Raw genomic sequence first — 20,639 nt, 5'->3', positions numbered from 1 at the left:
CAGCATGATTCAAGGGTTGTTTCTGAAAATGTTTGGCTCACTCCTTTCCACCTCCTCACCTGGCACTATTTCTACTCACCTGGTCCTCATTTTCACCCTACCTGCTCCCATCCTCTCAATATCATCATTTCTGATTTCATCAACTCTATTAGTGTTTTCCTCCCAACCTCTGCCAAAACTCTCCATGAAGGATCTAATTGGCAAGAAAAGTACCATTAACATGCAAATACAGTACTCACATGGGCCTCAGTAAGGGCCTCTAGAAGACGAAATGATATTAAAGAACTTCATACTAAAAGAAATAAGGAACAGTGCAGTAATACAGAGAGCTTGAAAAATTGGATGGTTTGTGGGAGCGAAAAGTGCCTATCAACTTGGTACCTTATATAAAAACTATAAACCATTATTATTTCCATTCTTTTTGTAGGTCAAATACAGTTATAAAAACATTGCAAATGTAATCTCAAATTCATTTCTTCTACATTTTTAATGGCTCTAAAATATCCTACCTGGGGAGAGGTTTATTTAACTTTTTTTAAAATGTTTGGTAAGAGGAATAAGAATGAAAGCCAGCTGCAAGAAATGGGCTACCGTGCATCACTGGGATAACTCAGAACAAGGGAGACCAAGTCCCTTTCCTCGTGGAGAATATATTTATAAGGGAGAGTCAAGTATTGAACAAATGAATAAGAAAAAAATGCCAGAGATTGATGAGTATGGAAATAAAATAGTGTTGCATGATGGAGACTAACTGGGAAGCTGTTAGATTGAGTGGTCCATGGGAAATCCCTAGTAGTCCAGTGGCTAGGACTCTGCACTTTTAGTGCCAAGGGACTAAGAACCCACCAGCCAAGCAGTATGGCCAAAAAAGAAAAAAAAAGGTCATCTGTGAGAGCCTCTTTGATGAGATATTTAAACTTCTGAATGGAAGAGAAGCCAGCACAGGAGATGAGGGGGAAACTTTCAAGCACAGAAAACAGATCAAACAAAGACCCTGAGTCTCAGATCTTGCCTTCTAGGAAGCTTCATCTCTGCTCCTCAATAGACTCATCCCAGGAGACATCATCCTGCAAATAAATTCTCCCTAAACAATCCAGAAGAAGCCAAAGAAATATTTCCAAAAAGAAAGTCAGTAAGAGTGTGTATCAGTAGGAAGCATCATTCAAATGTATCCTGTAGTGCACCTAATTTATTCAGATTATGGGTGGGTCACTTTATCATTTATATCAAACTTGTATTCAGCCTTATTTCAGAAAGAATTGAAGGCACTCTCCAAAGAAGCAGAACTTATGATAAAATGGCATTAACAAAAAGTGGGAGGGAAAAGATAAAGTAAAACAAATGATGACAATATGGGAAAAAGAATGAGTGTATGAGTTGTCATGATAATAGCCTACATTCTGACTATCATTAGGCTATGAGTTTTCCAGAAATCTATGCAAAAAAATAAAAAAAAAAAAGGAGGGAGGAATACTTATAGGTACACAATTCAGAATATTTATATACTATTTTTGACATTATTAAAATGTGCAGTAGCTCTTACAAAAGATGCTGCCTAATGTTATGAGCATGCCACTCCACACATCCCATAGTAGACAAAATATGCATTTTCATGGTCTAATTTGAAAAATGACTCTCAGTAGCAGTTTCTGAAATCACTCCATAGTTCAGCTCAGCAAAAGTAATTCTTCCATGGGGCAACTTTATACAGACTGGGTATCCAAATCACTGCTCAACTAACTGTATACTAAAATACACTTTTAATAACTTGAGAACATAATGCACTTCAGGAATTCTTCTCTAAATATTATTTCTCAAAACTGAACTATTTACAAACCAAGCAACTCTGATCTCTGTCTTGGATTCCTGACAATCTCTAGATCATAGCAATGAGATGTAGCTAAGTGTACACAGACCTCAATATCTTAACTTAATGTTAAGCAAGAGTTAGACTGAAAATAATTCTGCAAAAGCTAAGACTTTTTGTGAGCTTCCAGAAAGCAGAGTATTTGTCACCTGTGCAGCAGACGAGATGGTTAGACAGCATCACCGACTCAATGGACATGAATTTGAGCAATCTCTGGGAGACAGTGAAGGACAGGTAAGCCTGGCATGCTGCAGTCCACGGGATCACAAAGAAGCGAACATGACTTCACAACTGAACAACAACAACATACAGATATATATATGCATATATATTTTAGTATTTATTTATTCACTTCGCTGTCCAGGGTCTCAGTTGTGGCATATGGACTTTTTAGTTGCAGCATGTAAACTCCCAGGTTTACATGGGACTCAATTCCCTGCCCAGGGTAGAACCCAGGCCTTTTGCATTGCAAGTGTGGAGTCTTAGCCACTGGACTACCGAAGAAATCTCCATCTGCATATTTTAACAGTGTTGTTTTTCATATCATTGTTATATCACTAAGAGGAAAGATACTAGGGAATGTTTCCAGAAATATTTCCGGTCAGAATAGAATAATGCTCTGTTTTCCATGGGGTCGCTAAGAGTCGGACACGACTGAGCGACTTCACTTTCATTTTTCACTCTCATGCATTGGAGAAGGAAATAGCAACCCACTCCGATGTTCTTGCCTTGAGAATCCCAGGGACCGGGGAGCCTGGTGGGCTGCCATCTATGGGGTCGCGCAGAGTCGGACACGACTGAAGTGACTTAGCAGCAGCAGCAGCAGCTATTTAAATTATATAATTTTATACAATGTTAAGATGGTTATTATATTTGGGAAATAAAAAATGTATTGGGAAAAGGTGAAATAACCAAAACAACACTAGATCCTATGGAGAGAATTCTTGGGGGTACAAGAGTAGTGAATTAATGTCTCAGAAACATGCACCTTCAATGTCTTATACAATGGAGTTCACTCCATACAAATAGAAACGTTATTTCAATGTATAGGCAAATCAAATGCATTCTCAATTCAATACATCTTGATCACTATGAATTTAGATCAATATGTTCAAACAGTGAAGGAATACACTCCTGTATGCTGCAGGTTACACTTCAAAAAGAAACTGATCTTTTTATGTTAAAGGAACAACTTACAATCTAAAACTATCAATGTATTTCACATAGAGCACTATCCAACTATCAGATGATTTAGACACTGATACTAATTCATGTTTAGATGTCTTTCTGTTGCTAAGAACTTTCAGGAACAAAAATAATAACAACAGAAGCTATTCTATTAACAATCTGCCCTTTACCTTATTCAATTTACATACTTGATTTCAAGGCTAAATGTCTTGAAAACTAATCTCTAAATGTGAATTTTAAATATGAATTTTTTACTTCTTATAGTATAATGATGGAATATATTGACGAGCATGAAGTGGACCAAGCACCAAGACAATCAAGGTGTGCTTCTGCAAAATTATCAGAACAGAATGGTTCAGAGTGTCCCGAGTGTGTCAGTCTTTTCTATTAATAAATATACAGGAGTTTTTGAGGACAGGAAACCTTTTATATAAATTTATACTTCTCAGTATGTGATACAGCATCCAATAAGTACCAAATGAGTGGAAATGAAGTTCCAAACATGATGCACTGAAGAATTTAATAGCTTTTGAAAAGACAAACTTGTGATGAATTTTCAAGACAGTGAAATCTCCCATAAACTGCTGAGAACATTTCCAGATTCCTACTACAAAATATAACTCATACACAAACCATAATTTTGAGATGTGACAGGTTGGTCCTGATTGTCTTCATTCATAAATGTACTGACAACTATTTAGTAGAATACCTACTACGCACCCCCTTCATGGATCACAGCCTTGTCATGGTGAAGGGGCTTGCATAACTCAATGAAGCTACGAGACATGTCTTGCAGGGCCACTCAAGACAGACGGGTGATAGTGGAGAGTTCTGACAAAACATGATCCACTGGAGCATGGGATGGCAAACCACTCCAGTATTCTTGCTGTATATTGTCACCCTGCTTATTTAACTTATATGCAGAGTACATCATGAAAAATGCCAGGCTAGATGAATCACAAGCTAGAAACAAAATTGCCATGAGAATTATCAACAACCTCAGAAATGCAGTTGGTACCACTCTAATGGCAGAAAGCAAAGAGGAACTAAAGAGCCTCTTGATGAAGGTAGGAGTGGAGAGTGAAAAAGCTGGCTTAAAACTCAGCATTCAAAAAACCAAGACCATGGATCCAGTCCCATAACTTCACAGCAAATATAGGAAGAAAAAGTGGAAACAGTGTCAGACTTTATTTTCTTGGACTCTAAAATCACTGTAGACAGTGACTGCAGTCACAAAATTAAAGGACGCTCGCTCCCTTGAAGAAAAGCTATGACAAACCCATACAGCATATTAAAAACAGAGATGTCACTTTGCCAACAAAGGTCCATATCGTCAAAGCTGTGGTTTTTCCAGTAGTCATGTACTGGTGTGAGAGCTGGACCATAAAGAAGGCTGAGTGCCGAAGAATTGATACTTTTGAATGGTGGTACTGGACAAGACGACTCTTGAGAGTCCCTTGGACAGGAAGGAGATCAAACTAGTCAATCCTAAAGGAAATCAACCCTGAAAATTCATTCAAAGGACTGATGCTGAAGCAGAAGCTCCGATACTTTGGCCACCTGATGGCCAAAGTCAGCATCACTGACTCAATGGACATGAGTTTGAGCAAACTCCAGGAGATGGTGAAGGACAGGGAAAGCATGGCATGCTACAATTCATGGGGTCGCAAAGAGTCAGATACAACTGAGAGACTGAACAACAACATAACTTTGTCATGTATCTTCCTCCATGTTAAACGCAAATGCACTTGAGAGAGGGAGGAGTTATGCACTAAGCCTTGTAGAGCTGTGTGAATTAATTTATCAGGCCCTCTGTAGGAAGCAGATATTAAGAAGTGGAAAATATGGCTGAAAGTGAATTAGGTAATTAAGTACATAATTATGTTATTCACTGTACATAAAGGTTAATTAATGGGATGTGGGATATTTTGCTCTAGGTCTTAAAGGAATATACATCAAGATGGTATTTGCTAGCTGGTTCTACCTTCAATGTTTTTACTCCATAGAAAGGAAAAATATACACAACTCAATGTTTTGTTTAATTCAATTAAACAAACTGAATAAAATTTTGTTTAACATCGGCTGAGCACCTGATTTATAGTCTGGGCTCCACTAGACACTAAAGTAGATACACAATAAAGCAGGAGGCACTTGTTTCCCACCTTCAGGAACTTAAGATCTACTTCTAGATACAAGACATGATATATGAGCAAATACTTATTGTTATCACCTTACTGATGTTCACATATCCTTCACTGCAGAAGAAGGGCCCTCTCTCTCATTGGATAGACTGTCCTCTACTATTAGGAGTGGACAGAGGAATGGCATAGAAAGGGCAGTCCTCTTTAGGTCTGCCATCATCCACTTTTTTATCATATGCATTTTAGTGTTATAAAATTCCCTCTCCACCCCGCTTGAGCTGCATCTCACAAATTTTAACATATCTTCCATTTCATGGTTTGATGTATTTTTATTTCCTTGTGATTTCTTCTTTGACCAGTAGATTAGGTAGAAGTGTGATGTACAGCTTCCCAGTGTTGGGGGAATTTTCCTCTTTTCTTTCTGTTACTGACTTCTAGTTTTATCCCACTGTGATGGAGAAAACATTTGTATGATTTCAATTGAGGGTTGTTTTCTGGTTCAGGGAATGGTCTGTCTCTATATGCATTCCAAGCAACTTGAAAAGAATGCGTTTTCTGCTGCTGTTGCATAGAGCAGTCTACAAATGTCAACTAGATCCTGTTGTGTGATGTGCTGTTGCTTTCTCCTGTAGCATTTCTGATTTCCTGTCAAGTTGCTCTTTCAATTGTCAAGAGAGGGGTTTTGAAATCTTGAACTATAATTACAGATTTGTTTTTCTTTTTTGTTCTATCAGTTTCTGCTTCATACATTTTGTAACTCTGCTGCTCAGTACATACACACTCAGGATTGCTCTTTCTCTTGGTGGGTTAACCCTTCTATTATTATGCAATGACAATTCCTGTCTCTGGTAATTTTCTATTCTCCAAAGTCTACTTTATCTGACATTAACATAGCCACGCCTGCTTTCTCTGGATGTCTGCATATTTTTTCCACCCTTTTACTTGTATCCTGCTTATATCTTTATATTTGAAATGAGTTTCTTAGAGATAGCATTTAGTTGGATCGTGTTTTTAATCCATTCTGACAATCTATCTTTTAACTGGTATATTTAGACCATTTGCATTCAATTATTGACATATTAGGACTAAAGCCTGCCCTGTTTTTTTGTTTTTCTGTCTGTTCTCTCTTTTTTCCCTCCATTTTCCTGTTCCTATGGGTTATTTTCACATTTTTAAAAATTTCTTTTTTATTTACCTATATTTTTTGAGGGCATCTTATTGTATAGATTTTTTACTTGCCCTAGTATTTCAACTCCTAAAAGATGATGCTGTGAAAGTGCTGCACTCAATATGCCAGCAAATTTGGAAAACTCAGCAGTGGCCACAGGACTGGAAAAGGTCGGTTTTTCCCAAAGAAAGGCAATGCCAAAGAATGCTCAAACTACCGCACAACTGCACTCATCTCACATGCTAGTAAAGTAATGCTCAAAATTCTCCAAGCCAGGCTTCAGCAATACAAAACCATGAACTTCCACATGTTCAACCTGGCTTTAGAAAAGGCAGAGGAACCAGAGATCAAATTGCCAACATCTGCTGGATCATGGAAAAAGCAAGAGAGTTCCAGAAAAAACATCTATTTCTGCTTTATTGACTATGCCAAAGCCTTTGACTGTGTGGATCACAATAAACTGGGGAAAATTCTGAAAGAGATGGGAATACCAGACCACCTGACCTGCCTCTTGAGAAATCTGTATGCAGGTCAGGAAGCAAGAGTTAGAACTGGACATGAAACAACAGACTGGTTCCAAATAGGAAAAGGAGTTCGTCAAGGCTGTATATTGTCACCCTGCTTATTTAGGGTTGCTTATTTAGTTATTTAGTTGGTTATTTAGTTGCTTATTTAACTTATATGCAGAGTACATCATGAGAAACGCTGGGCTGGAGGAAGCACAAGCTGGAATCAAGATTGCCGGGAGAAATATCAGTAACCTCAGATATGCAGGTGACACCACCCTTATGGCAGAAAGTGAAGAAGATCTTAAGAGCCTCTTGATGAAAGTGAAAGAGGAGAGTGAAAAAGTTGGCTTAAAGTTCAACATTCAGAAAACTAAGATCATAGCATCTGGTCCCATCATTTCATGGCAATTAGATGGGGAAACAGTGGTAACAGTGGCTGACTTTATTTTCTGGCTCCAAAATCACTGCAGATGGTGATTGCAGCCATGGAATTAAAAGACAGTTACTCCTTGGAAGGAAAGTTATGACCAACCTAGATAGCATATTCAAAAGCAGAGACATTACTTTGCCAACAAAGGCCCGTCTAGTTAAGGTTATGGTTTTTCCAGTGGTCATGTATGGATGTGAGAGTTGGACTATAAAGAAAGCTGAGCACCGAAGAATTGATGCTTTGAACTGTGGTGTTGGAGAAGACTCTTGAGAGTCCCTTGGACTGCAAGGAGATCCAACCAGTCCATCCTAAAGGAGATCAGTCCTGGGTTTTCATTGGAAGGACTGATTTTGAAGCTGAAACTCCAATACTCTGGCCACCTGATGTGAAGAGCTGACTCATCTGAAAAGACCCTGATGCTGGGAAAGATTGAGGGCAGGAGGAGAAGGGGTGACAGAGGATGAGATGGTTGGGTGGCATCACCGACTCAATGGAGTTTGGGTAGGCTCCAGGAGTTGGTGATGGACAGGGAGGCCTGGCGTGCTGCAGTTATTGGGGTTGCAAAGAGTTGGACATGACTGAGTGACTGAACTGAACTGAACTGAGGCTTCCCAGGTGGCACAGTGTTACATAAAGAATCTGCCTGTCAATATGGGAGACGCAAGGGGCTCGGGTTCAATCCCTGGGTTGGGAAGATCCCCTGGAGGAGGAATTGGCAACCCACTCCCATTATCTTGCATGGATAATCTCCATGGACAGAGGAGCCTGGTGGGCTACAGTCCATGGGGTCACAAAGAGTCAGAGACAACTAAGAAACTGAGCTTGCATGGATAATCTCCATGGACAGAGGAGCCTGGTGGGCTACAGTCCATGGGGTCACAAAGAGTCAGACACAACTAAGAAACTGAGCACGCATGTACATACTACATATTATACCATACATGCAGAATTAATCAACAGGTGTTGTCATTTTACCAGCTCAAGTGAGGAACGGAAACCTTACCTCCTTTGTACCCCTTTTCTCTTCCCTGATTATATTAATAATACAATTTTCTTAAGTATTTCTTCTATATACATTTACAACCACATTTGGCAATGTCATAATTAGAACTTCAATCATACATAATTTAGTAAATTCAAGAGGAGAAGGAAAATGTATTACCTGTACTCATTTTTGTATTATCTGTACTCATTTGTGTTTTTGCTCTCTCCATGTTCTTTCTCTTGCCTGATGTTCTAAACTTCCTTCTTCTTTTATCATTGCCTTTCTGTTTAGAGAAATTCCTTTAGCCGTACTTTTCAGGAAGGACTGTTGGTGACAGATTCTCTTGGTTTCCCTTTTATTTCTGAAGGATATTTTCTCTATAGAATTCTAGATTCTTTTTATATTTTTTCAGCACTTGAAAAATACTGTTCCATTGCCTCCTGACCTCCGTGGGTATGATGACAAATCTGGTGTCATTCTAATTGTTTTTTCCTCTATAGGGATAGTGTTGCATTTCTCTGGCTGCTTTCAGGATTTTAATCTCTTCTTTTTTCTCTAGAAATTTCATTATGATGTCTCTTGGCATGGATTTTATTACAGGGGTGGCCTTGTTACCACTGTTTTCTTAAACTGAAGTACAGTTGATTACAATGTACACAGGTACACAGCAAAGTGATTCATATATATATGACTATGTGTGTACATATATATATATATGAATATATAATCTTTTTCAAATTCTTTTCCATTATGGATTGTTACAAGATATTGAGTAGAGTTCTCTGTGCTATATTGCTTGTTATTTCTTTTATATACAGTGGTGTGTATCTGTTGATTGCAAAGTCCTAATTAATCCCTCCCTCCCCCTTTCCCCCTTTGGTAACCATGCATTTGTTTTCTACATCTGTGGATCTGTTTCTGTTTTGTAAATAAGTTTATCTGTATCATTTTTTTTTGTTTTTGGATTCCACATACAAGTGATTTTATATGGTGTAGGATTTCCCACACTTGTGTGTGTCAGTGTGAGGATGACCCACACACACAAGAGTGAGTGTGACCATGCTTGAATCAAGATATGTGACTGCCCTGAGCACCATCCCAACCAATAATTTTCAGTGACAAAATGTTAGAAATAAGTAAACTAAGTGAGAAATTAACTAAGTAAATAACCTGTACAGGTTAAAAAAAAGATACAAGTGTTCTCACAACCAGTATATGTTACCCTTGCTATTGTTTTAAGTAAGATTCATGTGCTGTTTTTAAAGTGTCTCACTCCAATGTGTTTTCTTAAAACAGTCCCAACAAGATCTGTAAAGGGAAGGTACTGTCTGGTTCTGTATATTTTCAAAACTAAAGTAAGCTTATGTCACCAACTCCAGTGTCTCAACACACACACACACACACACACACACACATCACAACAAAGCACAGATAATAAAAACTGGCATCACCTAATGATTTCAATTTGTGATTGGTAAATGGAGATTTTAGCTTATATCATTGTTTCTTACAATGTGACCCAAGAATTAAATATGTTACAGTCCTTTGTGCTACTTTCTACTAAATTCAGATGCCTCAGCTCCTGTTCTGATCTCTTGAAGCAGTTTTTATGAGCACCATTAACTGAAGTCCTGAGAGCTTTGAGGAGAATGATAGATCAGTATGTCCATTTTACACTAGTTTCACTAATTTTCTAGTATGAGGAGATTTTCCAATTTTGTAAAGTATATGTAATTCTACTCTCAAAAACTAAGCTCTCTCATGATTAAAAAAAAAAAAACAAAACTGTTGCATAAGGAACTCTTCTTCAAATAGAAGAGAACTTACCCATTTTCTCCCTTTAATCACTTACAGTGCACATCAACCTTAAAAAATTAACTACTCAAACTGTAATCCAAGCTAATAGAGGAGTATATGTAATATGTTACTCTCCCAAATCAATAAAATACAAAGTGTATAACTCTGTCCTTGTTTGTTTTTTAGTAAGGAGGTCTAACACTTCATGACACAGTTTTACCATCACTTACAATTTATCAGTGGAACTAGCCAGTCAGTGCCTGAACATGTGAACATTTAATAAAAACCAAGTTGGATCTATTTCCTAATTATGTAGTACGTTTACATATATTCCAAACTCTATTGTTATCACTTGGAGAGAATCTGGGGAATTTTAAAAGTTAACAAACACCAACAGCATCTATTAAAAACTATACTTTATATTCTAGAGAACACTCCAAATGCATTTATGTTTCTTTTGATGTAATCAACTGTGCCACAGAGGGTTATTATGTTTCTCCTTTAAATATATGTAGGTATATTTAGTATATGTATATACATAATTTAATATATATATACACAAAATTGTATATAGTCTCTAATCTTTAAAGTCAAAGAAAGGAATTCAAGTAGCTCCAGCAATTCTGTTAATACCCTATTAATACTCTGCTTTTGTGGACCTTTGTTCACACTTTTGGCAAAAACAAGAATCAATACATATACTGTAGGACTTTATGAATACTCTACAACAATGAGTTTGGGTTGAAATAATGGTTGCATATCTCAAGACAGTACATCGTTAACTTAAAAGTTGGTCAGAAAAATAAGAGATCCTGAAAATCTTGGGAATGTGAAACCCGTTCTGATCACACCCTTGTCTGCTCCCTTTTTGTGATGGGACATTAATTTGCATTCTTGTTTTTCCTGCAGTTGTCATTCTCCTTTCATCTGTCCTGGCGAAGGTGCTCCATCCTCCGCTTAGCTCTTCCTCTTGCCGCGTTTCAGTCTTAAAACACCGCGGTCATGTAAAATTCAAAAATGACCACAATGTTTTGGGGTTTATTGTGGGGAGTGGGGAATTTCGACCCCCTCCCCACATCCTCTCACAGTAGGTCGGTGCCCAACTGGCCGGCTGAACCAGAGAGGACGGGGGCCGTGGGGACCCCCTCCCCGCCGGTCTCTGCAGCTGCCCAGAGCCCTGGCCACCGGCGGGACGCTCTGCCCCTTTCGGCTTTCAGTCATTCTCTCCTGTTCTCCCGCTCTTCTTTTCTCCTACAGTATTTTGTCATCAGTTCTCTGATGGCGAGAAAAAAACAGCTCAGAGTCCCACGTCTCCTTCCCATAAATATGCGTGTGCTTTTCCCGAACCTTTCTCCGCCCCCTTTTCTCCCCCAGCCCCCACTCCAGCACAGGTAGGGGCTGCAATGCAAAGGGCTTTTTTTTTTTTTTTTTTTTCCATCCAGAGACCAATGTCAGCGCCTCAGCTGGACAATTTCATTCAACACGCCCGCACCTGCTGAAACCTACTCCCTATCAATTCAGTTTTCTCCCGGTTAACCCTATTCCATCCCACTGCTAAGCACCTCCTCCACCTTTTTCGGGTTCTACTACTGCCCACATTTGGAAGAGGAAAAAAAAGAAAGCAACGCGCAAGACAGTGTGAATTCCAGGAAAAAAGTGAGCGTGTGTAAGACTGAGTGTGTGCATCCATCCGTCTCAGCCTGTCAGGGCCCCTGTGCATGTGGTGAGCGGTACAGGACAGTCGGACACCTCAAACTATCCCTGCCTGGGTCAGGCCGGCCCTCCCAGAGTTCACCTGTCCGCGCCCAGGTAACCGAAGAGGTGACCGCGCGGCCGCGTTCCAGGACACCTGGCCCGGGCAGAGCGAATGCCAGAGAACCGGGGCCACGGGGGCGCCCCTCCGGTGTCTCCCTTCTCTCCCCGTACTTCCCTCCGGGGTGTTTTGCACCCCTTCTTCCTAAGACAAACGGGACCGCCCGCACCCCAGCGCCTCACCTCAAACAGCGGACCGATCCTGTTCTTCTCCAGGTAAGCCTGGATCCGGGATTGCTGATGCGAGGCCATGGAGAGACCGAAGGGCCACGGAGATAGCGGGAGAGAGTGCGGCCGTGCGCCTGTGCCGGGGGACACCCCTGCTTTCCGCTGGACCGGGGCCGGGCCGGGAGCTCGGGAGCCTCGGCTCCCCCGGAGCGGTGAGCTGGGGCTCCGGGCGCGGGCGTGGGCTGCAGCCGCGGGAGCAGCGAGCGCGTGGGGCGCCGAGAGCCGGAAGCTGGGGCGCGGCGCCGCCAACTCACACAACTCGGAAGCGAGGCGGGCACTCATTCACCGCGTTCTCCTCCTCCTCCCCAAGCCCGCAGCTCTCCGCAGCGCCCGCGCCGGGGAACCTGGAGCGGAGGCTCCCGCTTCCTTTCTCCTCCGGGCGGCGGCGGCGGGAATCAGGGGGCGGGCGGCAAGCTGGGAGGCGCGGCTCTGCTTAAAGCACGCGCCCGGGGGCACCCTCGGGCGGACCTGGGCTGCGGGGCTCGAACCCGCGGGGAGCGCGCGTGTGCTTGCGTGTCCGCGCCCGCCCGCGGCGGCGCTCTGGCCCAAGTGACGGGAACACCCGCTCGGGCTGCTCCCGGGTCTCGGCTCGCCCTGCCCGCCGCTCCCTAGCGACAGCGCCGCTCGGAAAGCCAATGGTGGAGATGCTTCTTTCAAAGTGCACGTAAATCTGGCGCTTGTTGGCTACTCTTTGGCAGCTGCAAAGGCATTCGGAGAGGGGTCGTCCCCACCGCTCCTTCCGAGCCTGTCCTCGCACCTCCACCAGCTCAGGGTCCAAGGTGGATAGAGTTGTGAGAAGGAGCGTGGGTGTGAGAGTGTACCACGAACATGAAGTAGCCGTCCATCAGGCCGTCTGGCTTAGCTTAGAGCAGGTCGATGGGCTGAGAATCCCGCTGAAAACTCCCAAAGTACAGACACCCAAAGGTTGGGAGCAAACCTTCAGGTTTTGACAGGAGGAAAGCGATGAAAGCAAGCTAGCCCTCCTTCCAGTTTGCCTTCCTAATCCTCTCTGCATTACCACCCACATATAATTATGGCTATATATCTATAGCTGCATCTCCAATACTATAGGATTGCACTCAACGATGTTTCCTCTAGATGCTTCCTGTGTGTGTGCCTATGTGCTCAGTCGCTCAGTGGTGTCTGACTCTTTGCGACCTTTTGGACTGTAGTCGGCCAGGTTCCTCTGTCCATGGGACTTTTCAAGCAAGAATACTGAGCTCCTTTGCTGAGCTCCTCAAATTTAGCCAATAACTTTATTATGCAGGGGTTTCTAAGGGAAGATCTCCAGGCAGCGTAGGTTCCTTCATAAGTTCTCTTTCTTGTGGAAAAAAGAAAACTCAACGAAGCCTCCAAAGCCGACTTCTCTGTCTCCTAACCATGATGTGCTGCCAAAATAATAAGATTTATTTCAGAAAACGTGGTTTAAAATGAAGGGAATAGTTATCCTAAAGTAGACTGCAAGAGTATAGATTTCCTTGTCTTTTGCCAGCCACGATGTTCTGGGTTTCTGTTATTCATAATATCCTTATTGGTGTCAGTGGTTTTTCATCTGTACATTTTAAAATTTTTGTATTAATTAATTTTTTAAGATTGTTTCTATATGGACCATTTTTAAAGTCTTTATTGAACCTGTTACAATATTGCTTCTATTTTATGTTTTTGCTTTTTGGATTCCAGGCATGTGTGGTCTTAGTTCCCCAACCAGGGATCAAACCCACACCCTCTGCATTGGAAGGAGAAGTCTTAACCCCTGGAGCACCAGGAAAGTCCCTTATCTGTATTTTAAAGGAACTCCTTAAGTAGAAACATGCACTAGTAAGGAATGGAATATCTCAGAAAGTATTGTTAATTCTATTTCAAAATTCAGATAAGAAACCTGCCAGAATAACTAAGAGCATAACCATCATTGATAACCTGAAATAGACATGATTTGCATTGGAAAGATGCCCAAGTTAATACTTTTACAGCCAGACTCAGGTGATCTGCCCAGGAGAGCTAAACTGAATAGCAGTGAGGTGCCAGGGTTATCACATATTCTCCACTGACGATCAAAGGCCTACTTACTTACGTATTTTTTAGCATGTTCAGGAGAAATTAAATATATAGAGTGAATATCAGCATTTTATTCGGGATTAGGTATAGTATACAGACATCTATGACTCAGCTAAAAAGTCAGGCATTTTCAACACCACATAGTACCGGAGAATCAGAATGGTACCTTTTTTAAAGAGACATGAGGAAAATGCTTCTTTAAATCAGACTATTAACCTACTTAATAAGTCTTCACCATGCTCAGAGTACTGCATCCAGGGCCTTGAATGGAAAAGACAGTTTTTCTGGCAAAATACTTAAGCAGTAAAGGGAAGATGATGAAGATATATATAGTATTTATGTGTATATGTATATTTAAACACTAGACATCCCCAAATTATATTTTTTTAATTCATGAAATATTTCAGAAGTTTTTCAAGGCCTTAAATACCATCTCTTCCACAAGGCACTTGGTTCTTTCCACTTATCCCCAAACTTCATTACTAAAATAAATATTCATTGCACAACCTCTCCTTGGCAGACATTACATTAGAAGTGAGAATTCAAAGGTGATAGGTTTTGTCTTTTTCTCAGTTGTTCAGTCTTTTTGAGACAATTGGTATATACAAGGATAATGACATTATAATGTATTGTGCCAACATATGCGTTATACATAAAAATGTATTTATGTATATATAATGCATAAAACATAGATACATACAATATGCTGTATGAGTACTAAAGAATGAAAAAATTACCTGTGCCCACATCATCAAGGAATGCTCTGTAAAGAAGATTGCATTTGAGTAAAGTGTCAAAGGAACAATAAAATTTTAAAGTTTTCTAGATAGGATTGGTGAAGTGAGAATGAGGATGAAATTTCAAACTTTGGCATTAAAAAAAAAATTGCTGTGGTTGCGACTCCACACTCCCAATGCAGGGGACAGGGTACCAGTTCAATCCCTGGGGAACTAAGATCCCACGTGTGGTAGAGCCAAGAAAACAAAAACAAAAAACAATTGCATGAGCAAAGGCACACAGGCATAAAGCACGCTGGTAGGTAGAGAAACATAGGGTGGATATGGAGGAAGATTGGCATGTGTGGTTAAAAATGTAAGCAGAGTTCAGCTCACTAAACTTACTTCCTAAGAAATACAGGCTTGCATTTCCTGGGTGATGAGACAAGACTGAAGAGTTTTGAAGACAGGACTATTATACTCGGGGAAAAGTTTTAAAAAGACTGCTTTGGTTACAACATGCATGATAGATTGAAGAAGAATGATATGGGAAGAGCAAAACTAATTTAGAATCTGTAAACAAAACTAATCCAAACCTAATTTAAGGTATGGAATCCATAAACAAATCATGAGGGCAAGCCTTTGGACCAGGGATAAAAGCATGGGGAAGATGGAAAACATTCAAGGAACATTGAAAGACTGATTTGTTGATTACCTTTATTTAGGATGAAATTAGAAGAGGGAGTCAAAGATGACCCTCTAATTTCTGCAGTAAAGCTAAAAGGATTATAATTTGCTTAAGTCACCCAATGAATAATTGATAGGGCCAGGTTTTGATTCGGTATTTTCAAACTCCAAAGCTAAAGCTACTTCCATTTTTTACCCTGTATCCTGAAAATTAGTCAAGAATTTCATTTCCAAAGATCAGCATCCCTTGGTAGCAAGGGCTATATCTCCAGACCTGGCACATAGTAGGCACTCAATAAATAGCAGTTAAATGAATGAATTAAATTTTAGTAGATAAATTCAGTCCAGCTATGTTCTTTTAGGCTAAACTGTGCTTCTGACAAAGGGCATTTATATTCTGTCTTCTTCTATTTAATTAATTGCATGTGTATCTTTAGTCTCTCTTTTAAATTACAAACTCTTTAAAATCATGAACTGTATCTTAATATTTCTCTGTGCTTTATAGCATGTAACATTGTATATTTTCATACAATATGTTTTTCATAAATATATCTTTAATTAAATTCTGTATATTTTGAGAATTTATTTCATTTAGTCACTTTAAGATTGGCTGAAAGTAACCACTGTCAAAAGTAACCACTGTCCTGCATTGAATTTCTTTTGCAAACATAACATAGTACCTTTATGATCTTTTCCCTTTTTTTGGCTTGAGTACAGCAGGGAAAGGCCATTTTCGATGAGACTGTCTTGACCTCATTGTGCTACAAAAGTGCTTATCAGCATAATTTACAAATATACAGAATCCAGTGTATAGAATGTTCTAAAAGCCCTCGTCTAACTCCACTCTGCATAGCTCCCGAAACAAATGATTTCTGATTAGAGACAAGAGAACAATGGTGAAGGCTAGTAGGCCTAATTAGGAAGTATAAACAATGTAATCCCCTGAAATTAATTAAATATTGAAATAAGAAGACAGAGAAGTTCTATACCAATACCAGTACATTGAATTTAGGCTGCTAGCCTGAAGCATACTTGCCCCCTTTCTGTATCTTGCTCACCTTGCCACTTTAAAACAAACTCAGACAACTGTTTTTCCAAAGAACTCAGTGTATCATGCAGGATTTTAATTTTTGAGTAATTAAGTGGAGAGGCAGCATCAGAGACTGAAATGAAAGAGATTCTGGAAGAGATAAAGCAGAGACCTGGAGACATGAATATAGTCCTGAATGAGGAACTTTCCAAATGTCCTTTGATTTCAAAGTCAGAATTGTTAGAAAATGACTGATAATTACGGCTTAAACCACATGAAACTATTACATAATGGGATATTCCATAGATGGAAACTTTCAAAAAACACATTTCGGGAAACAATTCCAAAGATGCCTGGGTATATTTTGATGCTAATGCATCAAAATACTATCAATTCACATAGTCCCGTATACTTTCAGTTATAAAGACTGATTTCAACATACTGTTAGGTTTTTAATTAGCCTAAGGACCCATATCTGTGTTAGTATGTGTGAAGGATCATTTAGGTCTCCCTTGAATTTGATCCTGTCTTTAATATCACCTCAGAAAAATGTAGAGAGTGTTTTCTTGTTTGCTCTTAGTTGGTGGTTCAAAGGCAGCTGAAAGCAGGGGGTGAGGGGCAGCATTATTTGAGAATCTATCAGCAACATCACTGAGAACGCTGACCTTGGAGTTCTAGCTCAGAATAGAATCTAGGTTTTGCGATTTATTACCTGTGTGATGTCGAGCAAGTTACTTAACCTCTCTATTCACAGCATCCTCATGTATAAACCAAAGATAAACAGTACCAAGTTCATCAGTTTATTATTAGTATTTCATGAACTAATATAGGAAGCATTAATATGAAGCCAGGTACACAGCAAAGATTCAATAAAAGATAGTGCTAATATTGTTATTGTCATCATGTCATCATCATTATCACCACTAGCATTATCAAATCCCTAAGACATGGACTTGCAAAATTCACATAAACTGTATTAAACCAGTTATCTGAAGAATTCCTAAGTAGAAAGAATGTCTTGCAAATCAAAGCCGTAAGGCAGGATATGAAAGTCTCTTAACTAAAAAAAATAAGAAAAGTACTTCTAAATTCAAAAAGAGAGCTGTGAAAAAATAATAAAGAGAGTTATAAGGTGAAATGGCAACCCACTCCAGTATTCATGCCTGGGAAATCCCATGGACAGAGAAGCCTGGCGAGCTACCATCCAGAGTCAGACACAACTTAGCAACTAAACAACAACAAAGGTGAGTATAGAGTGAAATATAAAGTTATCTACTCAATCGGATTACTCTACATAAGAAATCACTTATAAGGAATGAAAGGTTTCCACATGAAGCCTGGTAAAAGGAGAACCAAGAGAAACATTTTGGTAATTATCCACACCTATCGAGCAGGACAAAAAGCCACAGGACCCAGCACAAATGAAACATTAAGAGAGGGTCATTAAGAGAGGGTGGTCACAGAGAGCTAGTTTTCTTCATTTCTGCCTGAAGTGCTTCTCAGAATGAATTCAAATGATGAGCACACATACAGAATGGCTTATGTACCAGGTAATGTTATAAGCACTTTCTACACCGCACTAGTCATCTCATCCTCAAAACAACATCCTCACGGAGTTACCACTATTATCCCCTTTTATTCAGATGCGACATACAGAGGATAAGCAACTTGCCCAGGGTCCCAGCTAGTCAGTAGCAAAGTCCATATTTGACCTGAGGTAGTATCTTAAACATCACTATATTGTCTCCCAAAGCTCTGACCACTTGTGTCATTTCCTTTGTATTGAATTTGTTTGGACCAGGAGGTATCTTGATGGCTGCTTTGACCTCACTGCTACGTTTATATGAGGAAGGAGGTAACCAGGGTGGCAGATCCCCATGTAATTTCTGGTCCCATACTAAATGAAAACTTTGGCAAACTGGCTTATATGTGTCTCTTGAGAGTTCACATAATGCTAATCAGGCACACTGACACTGACGGAACTGATAATATTGACTCACTGGACCTCCTAAATTGAGAACCCAATCAATACTGGCAGCTTGTGAAATCCTGCCATCCAGCCTTCTCAGGGAACATCTCTATCCATAACTTCCATATTTAAATATTCTTAGGTAATATTTCTATCTCTTTAATTTCCCCATTTAGCTTTTAATATGTGGCATGTTTACAAGCAATCACCATCTAAAATGCTTTGTTTCAATAACTTTTTATATATTTGCATTACATCATAAATCATGGAAAGGAAATCTACAGATATCAAACTGCAGATATCTTTGATATATTCAATAAACTTTAACCCTGACATGCTTTCTGCTTATAATTTCCAAAATGATTTCCAAATGTTTTTTCATTATAGTAAGTGAGAGCCTTTGTTAAGAAACATAGCTTAAACAATGAAAACTGCTACAGAATACTGTAACATGATACTGAATTTATTGAAAAGGAGGAGGAATAAGAGCAGACTGAGCAAGTAAAAGATGACTTAGAAAGGAAAACAGTTCTGCTTGGTGTACACCCTGGGGAGCCAGGCACTCTGCCTAGGACTGGATGTGCTATTGCTCCAATCTAGCTATCAAGGAATAAGTAACACGGGACCTATTTCTCAAGCACACATCCCTGTAAATGCCAACTAATGCTCAGCCATAATGCGGTACATCACAACTACCCCAGCACTAAAGGCTAAAGGTACATTTTAGCAGGATTAGTGGACCCACCATTGCCTAGGGGGAATTTAAATTTAAAAGAAAAGAGTATGGCAGCTCTCTGCAAAAACACTCTGCAAGCCACGGTAGCCAAAGCATCAGCAACTTTTCTCCTTCCCAAGCAAATATTGGTCCATTTCCTATGGAAAATACCCACCCCACCTCCAGCCCTCTGGTGGTTTTAGTCCTGAGAGTCAGAGATGTCTCTTTTGTGAGGTCTAAGTTTTTTTGCTAAGTACCATATATGTGAGAGACTCACACTGAGTTATCGTATATCTACCATGAAATATTTCTGATGAGGTCATGAAGAATAGCAGCTAAACTTACTTTGGGAGGATTAGAAAGCCAAAAGTTAAATGAACAAATGAATGAATTCATGGATGGGTGGACAGATGGAAGAACGGAGGAAGGAAAGAATGAATTAATTAAATGCTGATAATTTATTAGGTAATCATGTGTATGCGTCTGTGTTAGTAGCTCCTTAATGCCCAACTCTCTGCAGCCCCATGGACTGTAGCCTGCCAGGCTCCTCTGTCCATGGGATTCTCTAGGCAAGAATACTGGAGTGGGTAGCCATTTCCTTCTCCAGGGAATATTCTCGATCCAGGTATGGAACCCAGGTCTCCTGAATTGCAGGCAGATTCTTTACCATCTAAGTCACAAAGGAAGCCCAGGTAACCGTGTTGCATATCTAATAATCAGGTCCTCAGTCATTTATGTCTGAATCCTCCTTTTCATGAATAATAAAGTTCATTGATTTTGTTCAATACACAATTCTTCTAAATATTTATGAAGTATTTAAACATAGCATTCCAATAAGATGACAGGATTGAGTTGCCTTTGTGTGTTTTACTTGAGTCTCTGCTCTTCAATTTGCCATTTCTTAACTTTTCTTCTTTTCATTTTTAAAGGAGAATTTCTCATCTTGAAGCGTGAGCCTGAAACAGAAGTACAGAATTGTTGATCAGTAAAAACCAATTGACTAGAATTGATGACAAATGTTTTCTGCAACATCTGTCTTCCAACATGTATTTTAAGATCCTTTTGTCTGTAAAAGTTTGCCCCTGACAGTCATATACCTAGGCATATTTTAGTATCAAATTTCTGACACCGAACCCAAGATTTCATTTATTTTAGGATGGCCATTCTTACTCTCAGCATATACTGACTCATATGATCTGTTTTGCCAAATATATTATCCAAAAAACTCATTTATTTATTCCTTTTCACTTCATTATCTTTAATAAAGTGGCATTATGTAAAAACTTGCCTTAAAAAAGCAATGACACTAAGCTATTTTGGAATTTAAGCTAGGAACAAAGAA

At 39.7% G+C, this 20,639-nt stretch overlaps 1 protein-coding gene and 1 pseudogene across 5 annotated transcripts in view; both read right to left on the bottom strand.

The window, feature by feature from the left end:
- C14H8orf34 (chromosome 14 C8orf34 homolog) overlaps positions 1-13,607 on the bottom strand; it is a 366,056-nt gene extending 352,449 nt beyond the window's left edge. For 3 of the 5 annotated variants that reach the window (XM_027561136.1, XM_027561138.1, XM_027561139.1), the window contains exon 1: positions 12,081-13,607. In XM_027561136.1, the coding sequence (XP_027416937.1) occupies positions 12,081-12,407 (327 nt within the window). In that variant the 5' untranslated portion in view covers positions 12,408-13,607. The remainder of the gene's footprint in view (positions 1-12,080) is intronic. The other 2 variants (XM_027561134.1, XM_027561137.1) reach the window with 1 other exon arrangement.
- The window catches only part of LOC113904000, a 54,845-nt pseudogene continuing 46,764 nt past the window's right edge, over positions 12,559-20,639 (bottom strand).

The sequence above is a fragment of the Bos indicus x Bos taurus genome, chromosome 14 (assembly GCF_003369695.1).
Source record: "Bos indicus x Bos taurus breed Angus x Brahman F1 hybrid chromosome 14, Bos_hybrid_MaternalHap_v2.0, whole genome shotgun sequence".
Lineage (NCBI taxonomy): Eukaryota > Metazoa > Chordata > Mammalia > Artiodactyla > Bovidae > Bos > Bos indicus x Bos taurus.
This window is presented reverse-complemented; position numbering and strand designations above follow the sequence as displayed.